General features: G+C 36.3%; 1 protein-coding gene across 3 annotated transcripts in view; it reads right to left on the minus strand.

The window, feature by feature from the left end:
- LOC306865956 (disks large homolog 2-like) overlaps window positions 1-23,182 on the minus strand; it is a gene marked incomplete at its 5' end in the record, with an annotated part of 212,325 nt that overhangs the window by 7,046 nt on the left and 182,097 nt on the right. For all 3 annotated transcript variants that reach the window (XM_079410830.1, XM_079410831.1, XM_079410832.1), the window contains 4 exons: window positions 2,175-2,274; window positions 4,986-5,061; window positions 6,229-6,405; window positions 17,590-17,704. In XM_079410830.1, the coding sequence (XP_079266956.1) occupies window positions 2,175-2,274; window positions 4,986-5,061; window positions 6,229-6,405; window positions 17,590-17,704 (468 nt within the window). The remainder of the gene's footprint in view (window positions 1-2,174; window positions 2,275-4,985; window positions 5,062-6,228; window positions 6,406-17,589; window positions 17,705-23,182) is intronic.

The raw sequence follows: 23,182 nt of genomic DNA on the forward strand, positions 1-23,182 counted from the left end.
AATGAGATAATTTTATGCTTATTAGAATGGAGCTCTATTGTTAGCACTAGACTCAAATGAAAAAAATATTGCGAGTTGAGTCTCACATAGCTGGTTATGCATAATGCTCCAAATCAGTAATGTTGTGCTGCTTAATAATTTTGTGGAAACTATAATACATTTTTCCCATCATTCTCTAGTAAAAAGAAACTTCGCAACGACATTTTGTAATATTAGAAATGTCTTTACTGTAATCGTTAATCAATTTAATGCATCCTTGCATCATTCATAAAAAAAAAAAACTTACCACAAACAGTAGTGTATATATTCATATTCATCAATGAAAAGTTTGCTGAAATGTAAATCTGGAATGTTTATGGCTAAAACTTGTATCTTTCTGCATGTTACAGCAAACAAACTGTAAATGATTCTTTCTGACAGCACATATCATTTTTCATCAGTGTGTTATCAAGTTAGTTCATTTCCAAAATAAATTAAATAAAAGCCACAAATCCTGTTTACCAGCCAAGGGGGAAACAAACAAGTCATCTTTCATTATGTTGACGATGGCTGTCTAGAAGAGCATCATGCAATATGACAATTACATAGCAAAACCTAATCTGTCCAAAGTGACAAGCTCATCCAGAGAGCTCTGAATTCAAACTCAATCTGGAAACCTGCCACTCTCAAGATGAGTACAAAACCTGACAGCTAACGTTTTGGAGCTGGAGTACGGTACTATATCTCCAGCAAATCTAACCTGAGTTCATCAGGTTACTCACTAACTTTTTCTTATAGCAGTGTGTTCTAGTTGTCAAGGGTGTTATAGATTATTAGGGTGTCAAGATTATTATCAAGGGCTTGCTATAAACTTTGACAGTCTAAGTTGGTTGTATTGGACAAAATTAGACTTGAGTTTCAAGCATAAAATAAAATTAGACAAAGGAAATTAAATTAGGGACCCAGTACCGAGGAAGAGAGATAAACACAAAAGAAATATCCTCTATTCTGATCTTATATATCGGCTTTGTTTTCTGTGAACAAATAGGCCCTTATCTCTTCCCCTCTCTATGCATTGTATCTTGGCACAAATATATAATAATTGATTGAGAATAATGTTAAATATTCAGTTTGACTAATGTGTATTCCCTTCAAACCATATTTCAATAATTGTGTTGGCTAAATGTTCCTGATGAAAACATAAAAACACTGTCAAAAACACAAGACGACATTTGGCAAAGCACTGCATAAAAGACAAACACAAAAGACTAGATTGTAACCTAGATAGCCATAAGCAGAACTGTATATTCTGATTCGTGTCTGATAATCAGTATTTATTATTTACCCATCACTAAATGACTTTTTCCCTGAATTTTGAGTTTACATCTCGCAGTTGTTGTTTTTTCTCTGCCATGAAACGAAAAAAAATACTACAAGGTAATTGCTGCTTTCTATCTCTGTTCTGACTTTTCGATCTCTGTTCTGACAATTCTGACTTTTCTCAGGACTGTGGAAAAAAAAGTCAGAATTGTAAGATAAAAAGTCACAGTTACCTTTGATTTTTTTTCATCCCGTGGCAGAAACAAGCTTACATAGAAAATAGCACAACATTCTGGACATACAAACTAAACAAACAACATCTGACAACTATTCTGACGTTATGTTCATGCAACATTTTAGCTACCACATAAACCTAAGGACGGTAATGCAGGAATCCCTACAACATTCCAACCTGTGGACCAACGTACATTAGTATTCTGACATGCAGACAGGCCTGTGGTTGTTGGAGACGGCTAGGATGACGCAACAGAAAAGAAAAAATCTGAACTGAAATGTTACATATGTGCTTAGGAGAGGGGTATTGGGTCCATTCCTTAACACACTTACTCAGTGTCTTTGCTCCGTACCCGTCCTCCCCTATTCCAGAGATGTCCTACACCACACAGCCGATCAGAGAGGCGAGGGGGGTGAAGAGAGAGAATGAAAGAGGATGGGAGACAGAGAGACAGAGGAAGAGAGAGACAGTAAGGTTGTTGGTGGGTCGGGCAGTAACGCCAGCAGAAGAAGGAGGACATGGGCTTCCTGGAGCTACCTACACACACCTAGACCTCTCAACCCACCCCGAGGATGCGTTTGTGTGAGCGTGTTTTCATGTACCTACGTGTGAGAGTGCACGTGCATTTGTGGCTACTTACGTTCTGAGTCACTGCCGTCTTGCTCGTCGGCGTCCTTGTTCTTGTAGAAAGGGAACTTGCGTGAAAAGATGATGTTCTTTCTACGTTTTTCACTGAATGACTGTGCGGAGAGAGAGCATGGTGCAAACAGGGGGCTCTAAACGCTGTCACAATCATGCTGACAAAAACAACACAACGGCCGGAGCTGGACGTGAGGGACAGCAGCTAGGAAAGCACCAAACATCCAATTGGTTTTTAAAATGAGCAATTCACTCATATTAAATACGCTTTTATTTGTACTGAACTAATTACATTATTCTGGGCTTGAACCAAAAGCGCTTGGATGATCCTGAATAGGTCATCTTTGTTTGTTGTGAAGGCTGATCCAAACCCTGCTGTCCATGACGTCACAGCACCTGAGCTGTTTTCAGACAGCTCAAATGTATTCAAATTAAAACATGATCAATTGGAATGAACATACAAGGGAGGTAAACAATGATAAACAAAAGACCAAGTGAAGCTCGTTTAGTGCCATGCAAAGGCAAATGGGACTTAAAAAAATAAATAAAAATAAAATACTCATATTAAAAAAAACAAGCATGCAGGACAGGTGCCATGCTGATCAAATGGGCAAAATCTGTGCTGCTTGTGTGTAGCATGTTGATGCTCTGAAGGTGAATTTTTTTAAAAAGGTTATGAAATGCAAAGAAAAATAAATGAAGTAACATATACGTGACTGAGGTGATTTTAAATGTAATTTTCTAGCTGATTTGGTGAACCTGAGGTCAATTCTCTGCCTGATATGAATGTAATTTTCCTGATAAATTACAATCTGTGGAGATTAAACCAGACTAGAATATGTCCAGATCATCCTTTACCCCAAAAATTAAAATATATTTTTTTAATGATATGAATAAGAATTATATTACATCAAGCCTATTTAAGGACCATTAATATATATATTTTTTTTGCATCATGAAATGTTATTGAAATTACTTTCTATCCAACACTCGTTTCTGTAAAACCATACAGAAAACAAACAACAAAAAAGTTGAATTTTTAGGTTTAGGTTGTATGTAAACATCATTGTAGTAGTGTTTTTTTTACTGTATTTAATTAATGCTTTAATAAAAACTGTGTCTTAACTACATGCGTCGCGTCAAGATTCCAGCGACAAGCAATTTGGGTGTCAATCAAACATCACAGCCAATCAGAAGCGTGTGTGGGCGGGCTCTCTCTGGAGATTCGTAAATTCGTAAATATCAAACCTTTTTAACATCATTAAATGTACACACTGTGTGACTGATAACATCTTTGTCATGGAATTGACTTGTTGGTTCGCAGTGAGTTCACAGTTTTAACGTACATATTTGCTTTAATTTATCTTCAAGATAAACTATCTGTTGTTGCTTTCAGCATGGCTAAAAGGTCATGCAAAATGATATTTAAACTCATATTAGATACGTTTAACTTTGAATAAAGCACATAATCACCTGAGATTATCCACTGTCATATAGTTTGTATGTTATTGTTCCAGCCGCAACGCTGCGGAAATAGAAACCATTTCTAAAACAGAAATTTTGCGTGTCGCCGTCTTGGCTAGCTAGGACAAAAACTCTGATTAACATAGGAAAGATACCTTTTATATTGTGTCGCAGCGTCGCGTGTAGTTAGGACACGGTGTTAGATTTTTTACTCTCTCTACATAACAATAATGAAAATCTGAATTTTTATGCTTAATTATTAAGAATGTCAATGGTTCTAAAAACAGGATTAAATGTCTTTAAACATTAACAAAATAAATATTCTTATGATCTTAGGGTTAAATACAACCCAGACATTTCTTAATAGATTCACAGATAAATGTTTAGCAATAAAATAAATATATAATTTAAATTTGAGTGCTTTTGTGTGTATTTCTGTGGGGTTTTTTTTGTCTAAATTTAATATTTTAGCACAGTGTATGAATGAAACCAATTGCACCCCTGATAGCGATTAAAGGGATTATTCATAACTACGCTAATCCTCTCTATTATTATGCACATAAACAATCCTATAATCAATGCATTTTCAGTCAACACTGAAATCCTATAAGTTGGTGCATCTTAACACAAGACAAAACCACACAACAAAATCCTCAAGTAATCCATCAGTGCCAACACCCCCACCCCTCTCCCATCTTCAAAAGACAGAGGGAGAGAAAAAAAGAAAGAGAAACAAGAGACAAGAAAGCAAGGGAAATTTGCAGGCCCGACTGCAATGTTGCTATGGATACTAGCGGGAATCATAAGGCTAAAAATCCAAACGGCGCTGTGGTTGTATGCCGAACTAAAAATACACCCTACATCCTTCAGTTTTATTCAGTTGACCGCTCAAACACAAACACAAGAAATATTTACTACAGATGACCTCATAAAAGACACATTTATGTACAAACATAACATTGAAGCTGCTTCTGTGAGCTGCGCTGCCGTACTGAGTCTGAGAGCTCAGAGTGAGCTGTCACACTGCGGCAGAAGGACAGAGTCTCACACACACACACACACACACACACTTTCACTCAATGACCCACCAGCACAACTTGAAATGGGAAAATAAATTCAAGATGATATGGCACGACAGAAACTAAACCGGATGAAAGGGAAGAGACAGCTAGATATTACACTAGATGAGTGAAGAGACACAACAGGGGCTGCTGGTGAACTGTCTCTAAACTGGCATTAAATCATTGGGCCCTTCCTTTCCACCTGAAAACTTGGGCGAACAGAATTTGGGATGTTGGCACTGATAAAATCATTTTAAAGGCAATCACTCAACAAAAAGAACACTTACCCCTTTAGAATCGAGGCTACCGGGTTTAGCGTTGAATTTAACTGTCTTCAGACGAGCTCTCTCTTTTCTCTCCACCCTGCCACAGCAATAGAGACAAAGTCAGTGAAATGTTCTACACAAATGTACTTATATTACATTCCTACGGCTTCAAACATTAAGCAGCACAAACACAAATAATAATAGCACCAAATCAGCATATTAGAATGATTTTTGAAGGATAACGAGACACTAAGGACTTGAGTAATGACTGAATTGCTATCACAGTAATTAATTAAATCTTAAAATATATTTAAATATAAATAAATATTGCAAATTCACAATATTATATACTTTTATATAAACAAATGCAACCTTGGTGAACTTAAAGGTTTAGTTCACCCAAAAATGCAAATTCTGTCATTAATTACTCACCCTCATGTCGTTCCAAACCCGTAAGACCTTTGTTCATCTTCAGAACACAAATTAAGACATTTTTTGATGGTTTGGAATGACATGAGGGTGAGTCATTTTTGGGGTGAATTAACCCTTTAAGAGACTTATTTTAAAAACATTAAAAAACAAATCTTACCATAATCTGTTTCTTGTCCTAATTTTGTTTTACATTACCTTTTTTTTTCCTGATATTTGAAATCAAACAGAATGTTGCTGCTTTACATTTAAGACTTCTTTATGTAAATACAGATTAGGAATTAATAGACAAGTGATAGGTTAATATCAATGAATGACGCATTTTTGCTGCTTATTAATCACATGGTATATTCAACTCTTTCATATCTGAAGAGGAAAGAAAATTCAGTTTTCCATTTTATGTTCCCTTTAAAGAGCAAACTTAAATATAGGGCAGTAGGGTAACGATTAGAACTAGGGCTGTCACATGTTAATTTAGTACAATTAATTGCATTAAAAAAATACAGTTCAGTAAAAATATTAACTTGACACTCTACCTTAAAAAGGGGGCACATTTTATGTTTTTTAAGAATTAATGAACATCATTTAGGTGGCTGTACTAACTAAATATTGTTATATGCAATTTATTGAGATTGATTTGGTAATTTAGCTTATCAATTAATTTGATTGTAGTTTTACATTTATTGACAACTCTTAATAAAAAGGTAAGGTTGGATGTGGTTTGTGGTTATTAAGTTACTAATGGTTGCACAAAATGCTTAAAAAGGTGGTAATAAATCTACACTGGTCACAGGTTCAGTCTTCAGTCGTGTAGGTGATTCAGCATGAAACTCACCTCCTTTTGCTGGGGATGACGCCCATCTCCTCACTGTCCCCTTCAGGCGTCACTCTCCTGGCCTGCCACCACTCATCATCAGATGCATTGATGACATGGAGGATGTCTCCATATCGGAAACTGAGCCCCTGACTGGGCAGACCACTATCCTTCGCCCTCTCATAGTCAAACAGAGCCCTGCAGAGAGAGAGAGACCCACACAATGTCAGTTTTACAGACCTGACATATTCATGCAAAATTTTGCATCCATCTGTCACTAAAACAGTCTTGAATTGGCAGTAATGGCTGACGTGTTGTAAAGAAGCATGTGTGAAATGTGCAGATACAGCTGTGAAAGGTACAATAAGTGCCACTAGCCACGGTCAGCACATATTTTAGAGTATCACACACTCCTCATAACTGTTTGTGTAAATCTGTATTGTTAAAAGCGCTACATAAATAAAGGTGACTTGACTTGACATGATATCACAATATATATATATATATATATATATATATATATATATATATATATATATATATATATATATATATATTAGGGATGCACGATATTGGAATTCTGCCGATATTCGATATGCCGATATTTTTCAACTCATTTTGGCCGATATCGATGCCGATACCGATATATTTCCTTTTGTTTGGAAACAACACCAAGTCTCTCCTGTGCAGAAATTATAAGCAAAATATTATTAATTTTGGTTAGTTTTTAACAAGAACTTATTTATTAGAATTAATTAAAAAATAATAAAGTTTTTTTTAACAGTACATTGAAGCTTTGAAAATAAATATAAATCAACTATATCAATCGCTGCATTTTTTCCCCCAGAAAGATGCAGTGTTAACCCTAATATTTTATTTTAAGATTTAACATTTGTAGATGGTCTAAAACAAAAGAGTTGTAAAAATTCTGAAAATCTTTTAGAGCTCATGATTTGTTTAAAAAATAAAACGTTACACATTAATGAATAAATCAGTATATATAAAATTATTTAATTTACAAGTGTCATGTTTGTGATTTTTTTTTTTTCATGTAAGCTATAGCTTCTGACCATTAAATCAAAACATACTTATTTTATTACATCAATTACTGCTTTATTTAATCAGAAACACAGTCTAAATGTTATTTGTGTAGGCTATTTTACTTTTAATTTAATTAGAAGTAGGCCAACTGCGCCCCTACTATTAAAACTACTTACCGAACGGGCATTAGGACCTGGGGGAGGCTGTCACTGCTGCCCCTGCTTGTGCTATAACTGTTTACTCTATCCCACACCGAACGCGTCATTCTGTACATGCCTTCACACATTAAATGCAGCGATCCAAAACAGTCAATCTATTCATCATTCAGACAAAACTTTGCTTCAAGAATGAGCCACATTGCTGACGTGATCTAATCGCTAGCACACCCTGAGCACATGCGAGTTAACCCCTTCCCCTTATCGGAAAGACATATCGGCATAATTTTGCATGTCAGGCCGATGCCGATATTTACATTTAAAGTCATTATCGGCCGATTTCGATATCAGTCCGATAATATCGTGCATCCCTAATATATATATATATATATATACAGGTATATATAATAAATTAATGCTTTTATTACAAGAGGATGGAGTAAATTGATCAAACGTGACAGTAAAGACTTTAACACTGTTACAAAAAATTATCTATTTAAAAAACGCTGTTCTTTTGAACTTTCTGTTCTGTTCTTAAAAATGTATCATGGTTTCCACAAAAATATTAAGCATCGAAACTGACTTCAGCACTAATAACAATAATGAGAAATGTTTCTTGAGCATCAAATTAGCATATTAGAAAGATTTCTGAAGAATCATGTGTTACTGAAGAAATGGCTGCTGAACATTAAGCTTTGCATCACAGCAATAAATAGCTATTTTTATTTTGTGTTTTTACTGTATTTTTGATCAAATAAATGCAGCCTTGGTGAGAATAAAAGACTTATTTTAAAAAACTTTTAAAATCTTACCGACCCTAAACTTGCTAAATTAAACCCTAAAATTTCTCGTAATTTTGACTGAGAAATCATAGCTCCTTCACATAATACAAAACCTCCACTTAGTGAGAAGCACAGATCAAAAATGCGAAGCCATTTCGAAGGCGATCACACTTTACTATGCACTCCTGCCATCTGAAGTGGGTGAATCACTATGCGGCAACAGAAGAAACCTCTCATTCATCCTCATATGGAGGAGCACTATCAAGAGAAACAGGCTAGTGTTTCAAGAATAACCATGATTCATGTACTCATCCTTAGAAAGAGACACAAACACTATTTAAAGAACAGATTTTACACTGATGATGTAGACAAAGACCAAATGAATAGAAGAGTTTCTATTCATCTGGCTGCCAGATGAATAGAACAGTGACCACCCCCCACTGACCATCGACAGCTCGACTGTGGAGAGAGTCAGCAGCACTAAATTCCTGGGGGTGCACATCACAGAGGATCTCACCTGGACCACCAACACCATGTCACTCTCCAAAAAGGCACAACAGCGCTTACACTTTCTCCGCCGGCTGAAAAGAGCAAGTCTCCCTCCACCCATCCTCACCACATTCTACAGAGGCCATTGAGAGTGTGCTGACCAGCTGCATCACTGTCTGGTACGGGAACTGCAGTGCTGCTGACCGCAAGACCCTCCAGCGGACAGTGAACACAGCTGCAAAGATCATCGGTGCCCCTCTCCCCTCCATCCTGGACATTATCCTTACACGATGCTCCAGCAAAACCAACAGCATCGTGAAGGACTCCACCCATCCCTCCCACAGTCTCTTCCAGCTCCTACCATCAGGAAGACGGTATCGGAGCATCAGAGCCCGCTCCGCCAGACTGCTCAACAGCTTTTTCCCCCAGGCTGTGAGAGCCCTGAACTCAAATCACCCCGTCCCTCTCTGAAACCCCATGCAAACCCCTACCTGTTGAAACATGGACCACCCCAAACACCCCCCCCCCCCCCCCCCCCCCCAACCTTACCAGACCAAAGAAAAAACTGTATGGAACTTTTTTTTGTGCAATTCGTAGTGTGCTACACACAGGTGAGTGGGCCTGTACAAACCACCTGTAGTAACACACTCTCCTCTATGTGCACTAGACACTTTACACACACTGCTGCGTGAACACAATCCCACAAAAGACTCAGCAATATATGTATGTTTACATGCTCATGCACTACAAATCATCCTGCTCTGTTCCCCAACCAGCTTGCTCAAAATGTCTCTCTTTGCACATGTACAGTATTTGTGAAGCATTCGTATAGTTTGTATTTTTTATCCTTTATTCTTTTAGTTTGTATAGGGTAAATACTTATATATATAGTATACATATAGTTCAAATCTGCCAGTAGGTTAGTTGTGTATAGGTTTATAGTGTTTTTTTACTTCATTGTTGTATGTCTGTATTTATGTAGCACTGTGGTCCTGCGAGGCACGACATTTTGTTCCACTGTATGTCCCCACATGTAGCGGAAAGACAATAAAGCTCAACTTGAAACTTGAGTTTAACCTGAACCGTTTGAGGGAAGCATGTGCACTGGAGTCACCCACTGATCTTTAGCATGCACTTCAAAAATAAGCAGGAACAGTAATAGCTGTTTTGTTTTATTTTTGTACTTTCAATTCTATTCTCAAAATGTTGCCTGCTCCAGTTTTAAAGCCATGCTGTTTTCACTGTTATCTACCTCCAGCAGAGCAGTGTGGATGATCAAGTGGTGAAACACATTAAAAGGAAGCACTATAGCTCAGACACATCCACACACAAAAGAACAGACAGGCTGCCACGTTTCCTATAGGCCTGCCCCGCTGAGTACACAATGCAAGAGATAACAGCAATAATGCCCATTAAACTCCTTCCTCCAGGTACATTTAGTCACTGCAAGCCTCGTCGAAATGCTTCATTGCAGACCTGTGATAAGCTGAATTAGAGTTATTACGTTTCATGTTTCTTTCTATTGTCTATACGATTTCTAAGTCTGTTTGGATGAAAACCAAGGAGGCCTCCGCTATGACACCCTTGGGGTTTGGGTGAGCAAAGTAAAGTAAACCAGACTTTGACCACTTGATGTAAATGTAAACACAATAAATAAGTGGATGCCTGATAACAACAGAAACAGGCATCTATTAAAGACATTTATCATTTTAGAACATGCTGTTCCTAAAATGCTTCCATGACACCACACACTAAACAGCACTTCAGCATGTTCAGCCCTGATAAAAGCTCTCACATAAGAAGAGGCTCTCCTGAATAAAAGTGTGAGAGTTTGGGGAACAAAAAAAACAGGTAATACTAATACACAAGCCTCGTCTTCTCTGTTCACTGCCAGCACTCACATCACCTCTGCTTTATATTGCCTTTTGTAACCATGACAACGCATCTGTTTTGGAAAGGAAGCCTATGATGCAGATGCAACAAATGAGACGTAGACAACACAAAACCAGCCAAAAATCAATGAAGGGGCTAATGATGTAATTTAACAAAGGATGAGCATCAAGTGTTCATGTACATATCTTAAAGTAAATTATATGTTTGTGTGGATATAAATAGGCAAGTATTGTATCTGTGATTTAAAATGATTCATGAAAAGTTTGATTATATACACTACCAAAAGTTTGGGTTGATAAGATTTCTTAATGTTTTTGAAAGTCTCTTTCGTAAGTCACTTATGCTCACCAAAGCCGCATTTATTTGATCAAAAATACAGTAAAAATAGCAATACAGAATATATAATACTGAAAAACATTACAGTTTTAAATGACTGTTTTTATATATATTTAAATAGGGCTGTCAAATCTATTAATCGTGATTAATCAAATCCAAAATAAAAGTTTTTGTTTACATAATATATGTGCGTACTGTATATTTATATTTATATGTATGTATATATATATACACATGTATATGTGTGTGTATGTGTGTATATATATATATATATATATATATATATATATATATATATATATATATATATATATATATAATACACACATATACATGTATATATAATTTGGATGTGATTAATCATGATTAATCGATTTGACAGCCCTAATTTTTAAATTTAATTTATTCCTGTGAAGCAGAAAAAAAGCAGAATTTTCAGAAACTGTTACTCCAGCAGATCCTTTAGAAAGCAGTAAACATTTATTTCAAATAGATAAAAAAATTAAAATAATAATAATAAAAACAACTTACTAACCCCAAACGCTTGATTAAAAATTCCAAAAATAAGTAAAATGCTTCTAACATTACACAGCTTAAAACATATATAAAAAAACTAAAAATAAATACTTTCTCTGCATATTGTGTTTGTGATCAATATTATCCCAAAGATGAAATCAATGAAAAGATACACAAGCTACCCATACTGCACTGCTGTGAGCAGATACAGTACCTGCATGGCAAAATGAATGGGTTGGCACATATGCTGCTCTAATGGATGAAACATTCAATCTCACAGATGTAATTTCACAAGCATGCATTACTCCACAACAAACCCAATATTGAGACAACTGATCTGCACTTCCAGCTGTATTTTAGCAGAAAATGCTCTAAAAATCATGTGATGGTGGCATGGTGCAAATGGGTCACTTCTGTACAACATTATTTATAAACCAAGCAATAATATACAGCATACTGGTGATAAGTCACCATTACAGATCCATTACAAACCATTCTGAGTGCAAAAAGAAGATCCACCACACTATACACAAATAAAGTGTTGTCTTCAGTGTCCTCGTTAACCCTTGCTTCATTAAAGGATAAAATAAACACACACATTGGAACACATGCCTAGGGAAAAAGCACATGTTCCCGCTCATCGGCCAATGAAGACATTAAGGTTGTTATGGAAACTGCAAGCTATGTACTGTACAGTTGAGATAAATAATTTGTTTTTTTTATGTTTGTATGCTGGCAGGTTCTCATCTTATTTCAGTGAATTCATTTCTCCATGGCATCATTATGGCAGTGATGCTTCTCAAGACACTTCCAAAAAACAGCATGTGCTAGTGCAGGATGCTGACAAAAACTCAAATTTACTGTCATATGACACATACTGAATAATGCTCTCTTTCCCCTCTGCAGGCATTATGTGTCCCTGCGATAATAAATAGAACATATTCTTGTCTCTAAAGCATTCAGCCGATACAAACGATGAAACAGATTTATAAACTACCAGATGAAAGAACCAATCTGCAAACATTCTGTATTGAAAAATCTGTAGCTTATTTATATACAATTATAGCACTTGTTAATATTTTGAATTAGCCTTTATATAGGGTAAACGTACCTATCAAGCTCACGTACCCATTAAGCACACTTCCATTTCTGAGCTCAGATTATAAAAAGAAAAAATAAGTTATTATCCTACTTGATGTCTTCACAAATTGATGTGTTTGTTACTATATACCTCCTGTAACTTCAAGTCAATCAGATCATTGCACACCGAGACATGGGTCTCCATGTGTTCACAGAGGAGCCCCTTAAATGTGCATTTTTTAGATGTAAAAGCCTTTATTTTGGGTAAGTTTCATTACTGTAAAATTAAGAGATTAATGTTTAGACTTTTGCATATTATAACCTGGAACTTGGATGTGGGAAATAATTACAGTTAGATCCAAAAGATAGTTTTAGCAACATAAAGCAGATGCTACAGTACACAGTTAGCTGACTAGCTGTATAAGATTGTGTGCTACGCTGATATAACTTCACAGGAATTACTGGCTTGTACTTTTACATCCATAATATTATAAATTTACAGTTTACTGCTAGTCTGTGGTTTTGCAATGCTGTAATATTTAAAGATTTCATATTATTGTTATAGGGTGCACTACTATGAAAATTACTCTGCTTAAGAAAAAGTATAATGTAATAAATATTACATGAAATTTATTAGAAATTGTTGCTGGTCCAATTAAGCTCAGTGTGCTCTCTTTAAGCTCTTCCACACTGAACAAAGTTAATCTTTATAAAACAATTAATAACTTATTTTCACAGTTCTAAGGTGACAAAATCTAGACATAACCATAGTTTATGCCCAAAGATGAAAGACATGTCGTCCATTCAAAGAAGGAGCCATCAGAAACCTGTCGTATATGTCCAGGAAAAACGGCTGGAATATACTAGACGACTTTTAAAATGTGAACAGATTTTTAAAACACCAGGCATAATACACTTACTGACTTTGTAAATAGTCACAAAGGAAAACTTAATTGGTACATTTACCCTAAACATTTTATTTTTGCATTTTTATGTATTTTTATTTAGCTGTATATACTTAGCTTACACACACAATGTAGCAATTTTAGTGCTCTAAGTTGTTTATTTATTAAATTACAATTTCAATTTAGTTTTTTCTTTTTTCAATTACATTTTTATTTCAGTTATTGAAATTATTTTTAACAGGTTCAGTTAACAATAACAACACCAGATCAAGTCTGGGCAGGTTTTTCCACTGAAATACTGCATGCAAAATTGCCAAATCTCTTTAGTGAATTTGCCCCTGAGAGATATTTTCTTGTGATTTATTGTGTGGGTCTTGCAGTAGAGCTGCAGGCGGAATCTCTGTGTAACTACAAGAGAAAAAGTACAGGTACAGCATGTGTGTAATATACAGTGCTCAGCAGAAAAGGGTACATCCATGGGTGGACAGCATTTTTCCACTACAGCAAATGTCTGTAACATAATTTGTTAACAGTGAGTGCTGCCTCAGTCCTTGAAAAAAATGAGTGTAGTATTTGCTAAGCAGTAAGATAAAAGCTGAAGCCATCAGCATGGTAAAAGCGGAAAAAAGCAATACATCTACAGCACGCAAACTAGAAGAAAGTGTCAGAGTGCTGGCAAAGGTGCAGATAATGTGGTGTTTTTACTTGTTACAGAGAAATGTGGCGTTTAAAAGCCCCCTGAGAGTAATGTGAAGTGGAATCTGTATGTGTAGATCAGCGGCCTCATAGCGATAAGAGCCTGGCCTAGTGAAGTAACAGGACCCGGGCTGACATTTGCAAGAATGAATTACATACATTACAGCAACTGAAGATTTTATGTGATAACTACATTTTTTAAATTTGTGAAGATAATGTGAGAGGTGATTGTTAGTGCAAAGTTGCTGTTGCGGAGGGGGGGGAGGGGGGGGGGGGGGGGGTCGCTGGCCAAAGTCAATAAAGCCCAACTTCAAGGTTGCTGTCTGGAAAATTAAACTAAAAACACATGAACATAGTATCAATATTCATTGGATTATAAGAAAATAAGTGAATCTCTAGCTCTCTTACTGTCGCAGTTTCTAGACACAACACAGCCAACTTCTCGCTAAATAAATCAAACATCTTTGCAATTCATATTCTGAAATTTACATTTGCACTGGACAAATTACACACACACTGGACTTTCCTGCATAAGCAGGATAAAGAGATGTATATATCTTTCTCCGATCACAGAGGAAGGGTGTTGTTATGGTTACATGTAAATGCTACTGCAGAAAGAGAGAGAAATATGCAGTGCACACACATACAAAACACAGACGCATGCTTCCGCATTCAGAAATTGTGATGTTGATTCACTGTGACAGAAACACTGAAACATGCTGATTGAGGAAAATCACTCAATAACTGACTCATATCTCATCCTAACAGAGTCAGTGTGTGAATGGAGTTGTGCATGCATTGCTTTTACATTGACGTGTGCTTTTTATTCATAGTTCGCAGCCAACAGTGATCACACCTCTGCATTCATCTCACCAGAACTCAGCGGAGGCAAACTGGAAATTATATTTTTGTCATAATTTTCTGTTTCTCTCCACAGACTGAGCAGAGTTTTGTGGAAACTCCTGCCTCACAACCATCTCCTTCCTCAACTGCAGAATTCTTAAAGTATACCGCAGGGGCCATATTGTATATTTATATATTTAAGTTTATTTTCCTGAGATACACTTATATTATTAGTCCATGACATGTTCACTTAAAGTTTTTGTACCAAAACACAAGACTTTTTTGCCACAAGACTTCTGAATGTAAATTATGTCTGTTTTTAATCAGGATCAGCCAAGTTGCTGAATGTAAATATGGGTACTCAACAGTTTACAATTGTGTTGTCATTGTTAAAGGGACAGTTCACCCAAAAATGTAAATTCTGCCATGACTTACTCACCCTTGTTCCAAATTTGCATGAGTATTTGCAGAATCCATACTATGGAAGTCAATGGCTACCGTCCACTGTTTGGTTACAGTGTTATAAAAATCTGTTCTGATTTTAATCAGTTATTGTGAGTTGTCAATGATCAAACGTTATGCAGAAATCCAAGGGTTCACATACTTTTTCCTATAACTGTATGCTCATCGTGGTTTTAATGCAAATACCTTGATGAGACGGGAAATTCAAAATCCAGTTGTCCATGATAAAATCCCCATAACATGGCTCCTAGGTCAAGCATTAGTAAAATCACAAACCTAACAAAAGCTGATGTGTTCTGCAGCAAATAAATGACTCCCTATAAGGTCTGATTTCCTGTGTCTTAGCTTTTCTCAGCATCTGTGTTCTGCAAAACCGGCCAGCTCTTCAGACTGGCTACAGCACAGTACAATTATCTAGCACCCACAGAGGGGGCCTGCGGCATTAGACTGCAGCTGGGAAGGAGATATTGAGCATCTTTTAATGCTGTGGGAGCGGTGCATGCTGTACATCATGAGGAGAGGAGGTGTGTATATGTATAATTGCTGACAGGAAGGCTATTTATCACAATGGATCTCCACAGGTGTGCTGGTTCTGCTGATATTTTCCACCTCACACACAATAACGAAGCCAAATCAGAAATCTACAGTTGCATGTTGCTACCAGCTAACGAAGAGCTAATCTCTGTTCTGCTGATTGCATTGTGAAACATATCTGGGAGAATCATAACAGCTGTTCAGAAGAGTAGCCAAACAATGCTGTCACATGGGACGTTTGGAGTGAACCTGGAGGCTAGAATATATTACGTAGGATTTATGATTTTACTGTTTATCGTCACAATTTCTTGAAAGTTTTTTTTTACAAATATTTAGTAGCCTCTGTAAATGGGCTCAAACTATTCTCATGTTGGTTCTTTCTTTAAAACAATTGTTTTAAATGAAATAATTAAATATATTAAATATAAATATATATTTGTTTAATTCTATGTATAAATTACATGATAAATCATATTAAATCCTATTATCTATTAAATACAAATACTAAAATAGTTAGTGAACGTGAATCGAGAAGACTGACACCGGAAGAGAAGAATTTGTTGAATAAAGTCATCGTTTCCTTTGCACACAAAAAGTATTCTCGTAGCTTCATAAAATTAAGGTTGAACATTTGGACTATTTTAACGATGTCCTTGCTACCTTTCTGGGCCTTGAATTTGGTAGTTGTGTTGCCGTCTATGGAGGGTCAGAAAGCGCTCGGATTTCATCAAAAATATCTTAATTTGTGTTCCAAAGATGAACAAAGGTCTTATGGGTTTGGAACAACATGAGGGTGAGTAATTAATGACAGAATTGTCATTTTTGAGTGAACTATCCCTTTAGGAACAGAGAAGAGGTGAGCAAATAGAGCATCTTGGAGCATCTTATAATGGATCACTGTTGCCACTTTCCTACTGATTTTAAATATCAATAGCTCTTCTAAATCTCATGTAAAACAGTATGATCCCCAATTCTGTCTGATCTAGGATCAGAGCGCACACATAAGACAGCATGTGCTCCCTTGAGTGTGTGTGTGTGTGTGTGTGTAAGTAAGGTGTAGTGGACACTGATGAATTCTGACTCACTCACTCAGATACCCTGCTGGTTCACACGCAAACCCCTGAAGTGTGTGTGTGTGTGCTTGTGTGTATAACAAACATCTCGCTCCAGGCTAGAAACATGTCTCATTTCCAAGAGAGACCACACTCATGTTCACATCAATCCAACATCAGTCCCACATAGCAAGTGTCATGGAGAGACAGTTAACAGCTAGTTTAAGTGATCAGGGGCTGCTGGGATATCAGTATCCCATCTGTGATGACAGAAACATTCATTCCAAGTCATTCAACACTAAAAAAAATCTTCAGTTTTTCTTGTTTTTCAGTAAAAATATGCAAACAACAAGATAAACTGTCTTGAGAAGCTAAATGGTGTGAGCTAAGATTTGTTTTCAGAGAAAATCTATTTGTTTTTATGTTTCAAGCATAAATCTTCACTAGTTTTTGCTTAAAAAAAAAAGAAAAAGAAATTGCCATTAGGGTAAGGAATTTCTGAAGCTTTTTAGGATAATTTACTGAAAAACACAAAGAAAATGAATTCTTGCAGTTCTATTAGTGTATGTAAAATTATGTTTAAATAGATGAAGTCTACCTGACATAGAGTGAGCGTTTTTGATTGGTTCTGAGGGATCCGGATCCAGAACTCATGCTGTGGTTCATCATCTGCTCTCGTAAATCATGAATCTTGGCTTCAAAACGCCCGTATTCTGTAAACATAGACACAACCAAGCAAGCGTAAACATAAAGCAACTTTTTTTTTAAATCAAACATCAAGCTCTGGAATGGCAACCCTAAAACCACTAGAACAGAACAGAGCACATGCAAACAAACAGTCTCAAATCAAAGAATTAATAAAAAGATATCTTGGGAGAAATGCTGTCCAGAAAGGATGTGGTGTTGTAGAGTCTTAATGTCTGAGATGACAGTTCCGATCGATACAAGATACAGTAGCTGTACTGACTTCTAGCACAAGGTCACACAGCCAATAAAGGAAATGTAGAAGAAAGAGAGAAAGAGAGAGATGGTAAAGTCATATCATGTATCTTCTTTGGTGCAAATGTATGATATCCGATAACATCCCACTTCTGTCTCTTTGTTATATGCAGGCTGATACTGTATCTCCAGATTCTTACAGAACTGAAACATTGATCATTCTGCAAGATAATAACCAGCCGACTGTATATTATCCATTACTTAATATATGCACTTTAAGACCCTCTATTATTGTGTTTTTTCCCCTTCTTTTGGGGGAGAGGAAGCCTTAAGCCTCAAACTATCACAATAATCAGAAAATCTAAATTTATGTGCGCCCTTGATAAAAACCAAGATGCCATTTCATCCCATATAACTTCACAAATATGATAATGATAGCTTCATCTGATTCATAAAACCTGTGCAAAAACAGAACCATTCAAAAGTTTAGTTTGCAAAAACAACCGTTTTCAAAATTATAAATAATAAAATGGTTCTTGAACACCAAATCAGCTTAATTGAATGATTTCTGAATGGAACAATGGCTGCTGAAAATTCATTGCATTCACAGGAATAAATTACATTTCAAAATACAATAGTCAACATTTGAAGTGGATCAAACAAGTTCATCAAAGTTGTCCTAAGAACGCATATTGGTTTTAGATTTTAGGACAACTTTGATGAAAGTGATGATCCACTTCAAATGTTGATTAGTGTATATTAAAATATATATTTCAAATCATAATAATGTCTCACAATATTTCTATTTTTACTATATTTTTTATTATTAGTGAGCATTACAGGCTAAAACTTTCAAAAGCATTAAAAAAATCTTACCAACCATATTAAAAATTGGTGTAGAAACAATTTTCATTCAGAATAAATTAGTAAATTGGCAAATACCAATGAATTAAACATCAGTTTTTGAAGTAGAAAGACCAAAAGAGTATTGCCTTGTAAAACATACTCAAATAATCTATGTTTTATTTCCTAAACTGTTAAACTGTTGTGTATTTTTCAGGATGGCAAAGACACAGACACTCATTGGCTTTGAAACACTGATTTGCCCTCCTAAAACAGGACTCGTGCTCTTTCAGCAGGTAATCTAGTGCACGGCATGGCAGTTTGTTGAGGGTACTGCACACCTCAGCCCTGTTTCAGCAGAGAACTACATCTGCTGTGGCTGCTGCTGAGACCAGTGTATAGTACACACACACACACACACACCCCGTGTGCTGAACCTGAGCACTCAGCAATGCCCCAAAGCCCAGCCTGAACACCATTAGACCAACCAAACCAGCACAACAGCCCCAATAGAGCACCTACCAAACCTGAGCAACATGTTGCAGCTGATTTGTCTCCTTTTCTAGTTGCTTTTTTATTCACTCTTTCATTTTGTTTTAACTCATTTAATTGGTCTAAACATATCTTATGCAAATAAATAAACCACTAATCAAGCAGATGATTTGAACAGCTTCTGATGTTTTAAATGAGCATGAGGGTCATCAAAGGGTCTCCTGAGGATTTGAGAGCCCCGTCTGTCCTTGCAGGAACTCAAAGGTCAAATGACAAGTAAATTTTGTCATTAGGCTGCAGGCTGAGAGAGGAAGATCAAGGACAATTATGATGATGATACAATCAGTGATGTGCAGTAAAAGCATAAAAAAAGACCTGACTCACAAATATATGCACATTCCCTCCCAATGAAATATGCTAGCGTTATTTAAATCACTCTGGAAACTAAGCTCTACCTAAACAATAACAATGAAACAAAGAGATTAGTTTTCTCCAGCGAAAAAAGACAGACAGAAAGAAAGAAAGAAAGAGAAACAGATTAAAGAGTCTCAGAGTGGTGCAAATCTCAGACGGAGGATAAAGTAGAGAACCCAAAACAATCCTGCAGTGAGGGACGCACTCATCCCGAACAAATCCAATCAAATGAAAAAAGACTGCTGAGCACACAAACCTTCAGGAGATGGTTTTAGGGAACATCGTTAGAAATGTTTGATAATCTTTTCTAAATAAAAAACGAAAAAAAGTTCATACATTGAGAGCTATTCACCAGGGAAGTTACCGCTTAAGAAAACACAATGCCGAAAAAACAATATCATGCATAGTTACAACATAAATTGCACTTTTCTAAAGTATAACGTAAATATAACCTCAAATACACCAAATTAAACTCAATAAAACACTCGCATACACACACACACACACACACACACACACACACACGTGCTTGCAAATACATTCTCACTTGAACAGAACCGAATCAGCAACAGCAGAGAAACAGAAAAGGTGAGGGGCTGGAAGAGAGGATGGAATAAAGGATAAATGAAGGAACGCATAAATGAAAGAGAGAATAAAAAGAGATTCTCACTCTTGAGGATGCTCGCAGACTGCAGCAGCGTGAGAGACTGACCGCTCCCTACACACAAGCAAAGACTGCCACTCTACCACCTCCTCTCCCTTCTCTCTCACACACTCTCTCCTCCAGACCTGCTCTCATTGGCTGGGACTCTAGAGTGGGCGGGGTTGAGCGTCTTACAGTTCTTCCTCCCCCTAAAGTAGTCCAGATCACAAGCCATGCTGGATTTTCTCTCTTGATGTCGGCTTTGTGTTTTCAATCTGCAGCGTATTAGCTCGCTTAAAGGTAAACATGCCACAAATCCAGCAAATATTTCCACTTTAACCGTCCTTCAAAACTTGTGGATTCCACAAGCATATGAAGGGAATTCATGCACATAAGCAACAGGCTTGTGAAGTAAACACATGTGAATTGAGAAATCAATTGATTATTAACCGTTGACGGGGGTCAGATGGAAAGGTAAATACAGATGGATAAAAATACAGTTACACGGGTGAGAAGGGAGAGTCTCACAGAGGAAAATAAGCTCTTCTGTAGCTCAAATGAAGAATGTTTCTTTTTAATGTTTATACCTAAAATTCCTAAGGAGAAATAAAAAATAGTCATAAATCAGAGTATTTTACTATTAGTTACACAACAGAGCTACAAATTAAATCATTTTAAAATGTTATTAAACCATTTTAAAGTGAAAGTGTCAAAAATGAATCATACAAAAATATAAACTAAAGTTCATCAATCAATTAATCAAAAGTTTATAAACTAAAGTTGATCAATCAACTGATCAATTTGATCAGAAATATAGTCAAATCAGTAATATTGTGAAATATTACTACAATTTATTTATTACAATTTATTACAATTTTCAGGTTCTCAAGAAACAATGCTTTTGTAAAAAATGGTGATACTTTTTTTAGGATTCTTTCGCAAATAGATGTTTTCTGGTATATATGTGTCATATGCCTTTGCTGTCACAAAAAAAGGAAAAAAAATACTGACTCCAAACGTTTGATAAAATATATATTTTTTTATTTTAATTAAATTATGATAGTAATTGATTTTGTAGCCATAATTTTGTATCTATCTATCTATCTATCTATCTATCTATCTATCTATCTATCTATCTATCTATCTATCTATCTATCTATCTATCTATCTATCTATCTATCTATCTATCTATCTATCTATCTATCATTATATGTGCTAAATTTCTGAACTCCAAGACACTTTTCAGATTCTACTGTAATTCACAATAATTGCACCTTTCCCTTGAAAAGTGGCAAGGATCTACTGCACATGGAACCTTCTAGACAGATGAAAAGCTTTCATCCCCTGCCTGCCTTAGACCTGCATTTCAAGCTGAGAAATTCGAGGAAGATTACAGGCTGTTTGGGATGATGGATTACCACACGTCCAGAGACAAAGATAAGAAACTGTACAGCAGACGTACATTCAGAGATTCTGTGCTGATATAATCAAACGTGCATGTTAAAACAAGTGCATTCAAAACATCTGTCTTAATTTTGCACAAATAGCTGCATTTACTGTCATGAATGTTGGTTTCGTATTAGCGTGCACACAATTGGACACATCCAGGCAGACAGCCACCCTTGCGCATCACTCATACACACACATGTTTGTGTCAGTCTGCAGTGAGATGCTTTCAGTTAATAGAGGACAGCTTGTGTAGTCTCATTAGCTGCTGTGCAGTGACTCCAACATGCCAAATACAGCTCCACCCGCAGCAGGGGAAAAGAGCATCACTGCGCCAGGAGGAACAATCACAATGTGTGAGCTACAGAACTGGCAGTGTGACATTTCCAGGGAAGTAGAGACTGTAAATTAAGCCAGCATCATCTGTAATGTGTCAGTGCACACGTGCACAAGCTTTTAGCTAAATAATGCTACTGTATCTACAGACTGCAGTGCTGAGATAGGAAGACAATGGTGAGTGAAGATTGTAATGAGTCTAAAGATGTGGTCAGATTAGTGAAATTTTGTGTGCAAAATGTCCATTGTCAGTAGTGTAGAGATACACACGTGGTCAGAATTGTTGGTACCCTTGGTAAATATGATCAAAGAAGGCTGTGAAAATAAATGTACATTGTTAATCCTTTTGATCTTTTTTTTTTTTTTTTAAATCACAAAAATCTAAGCTTTCATTGGAGAATAAGAATTTAAAATGGGGGGAAATATCATTATGAAATAAAAAAATTTTTTTTCTCAAATACATGTTGGACACAATTATTGGCACCCCCAGAAATTCTTATGAGTAAACTATATTTGAAATATATTCCCATTCATATTCACAATTCTGAGCACTCCAGGGTGATTATGAACATGAAATTATCCAGCCATGGCTTCCTGTTTCACAGAAATATAAATAGGAGGGAAAACAAAGCCCAAATTCCCTTAATCATCCATCACAATGAGAAAAACCAAAGAATATATTTCTGATGTGCAGCAAAAGATAACTGAGCTTCACAAATTAGTGAAGTGGCTTTAAGAAAAGAGCTAGAGCAGTGAAAATTCCCATTTCCACCATCAGGGCAATAATTAAGAATTTCCAATCAACAGAAAATTTTATGAATCTTCCTGGAAGAGGACATGTGTCTATATCGTCCTAATGCACGGTGAGGAGGAGAGTTTGAGTGGCTAAAGACTCTTCAATGATCACAGCTGGAGAATTGCAGAAAAATGTTGAGTTTCGGGGTCAGAAAACCTTAAAAAAATATATCAAACAGCACCTACATCACCACATGTTGTTTGGGAGGGCTTCAAGAAAAAAAACAAAGAAAAGAAAATGCTTTTTAGCAGCAAACACTCAAGATGGGTTTGGTGAACACAG

Source organism: Barbus barbus (assembly GCF_936440315.1).
Source record: "Barbus barbus genome assembly, chromosome: 47".
In the NCBI taxonomy this organism is placed as follows: Eukaryota; Metazoa; Chordata; class Actinopteri; order Cypriniformes; family Cyprinidae; genus Barbus; species Barbus barbus.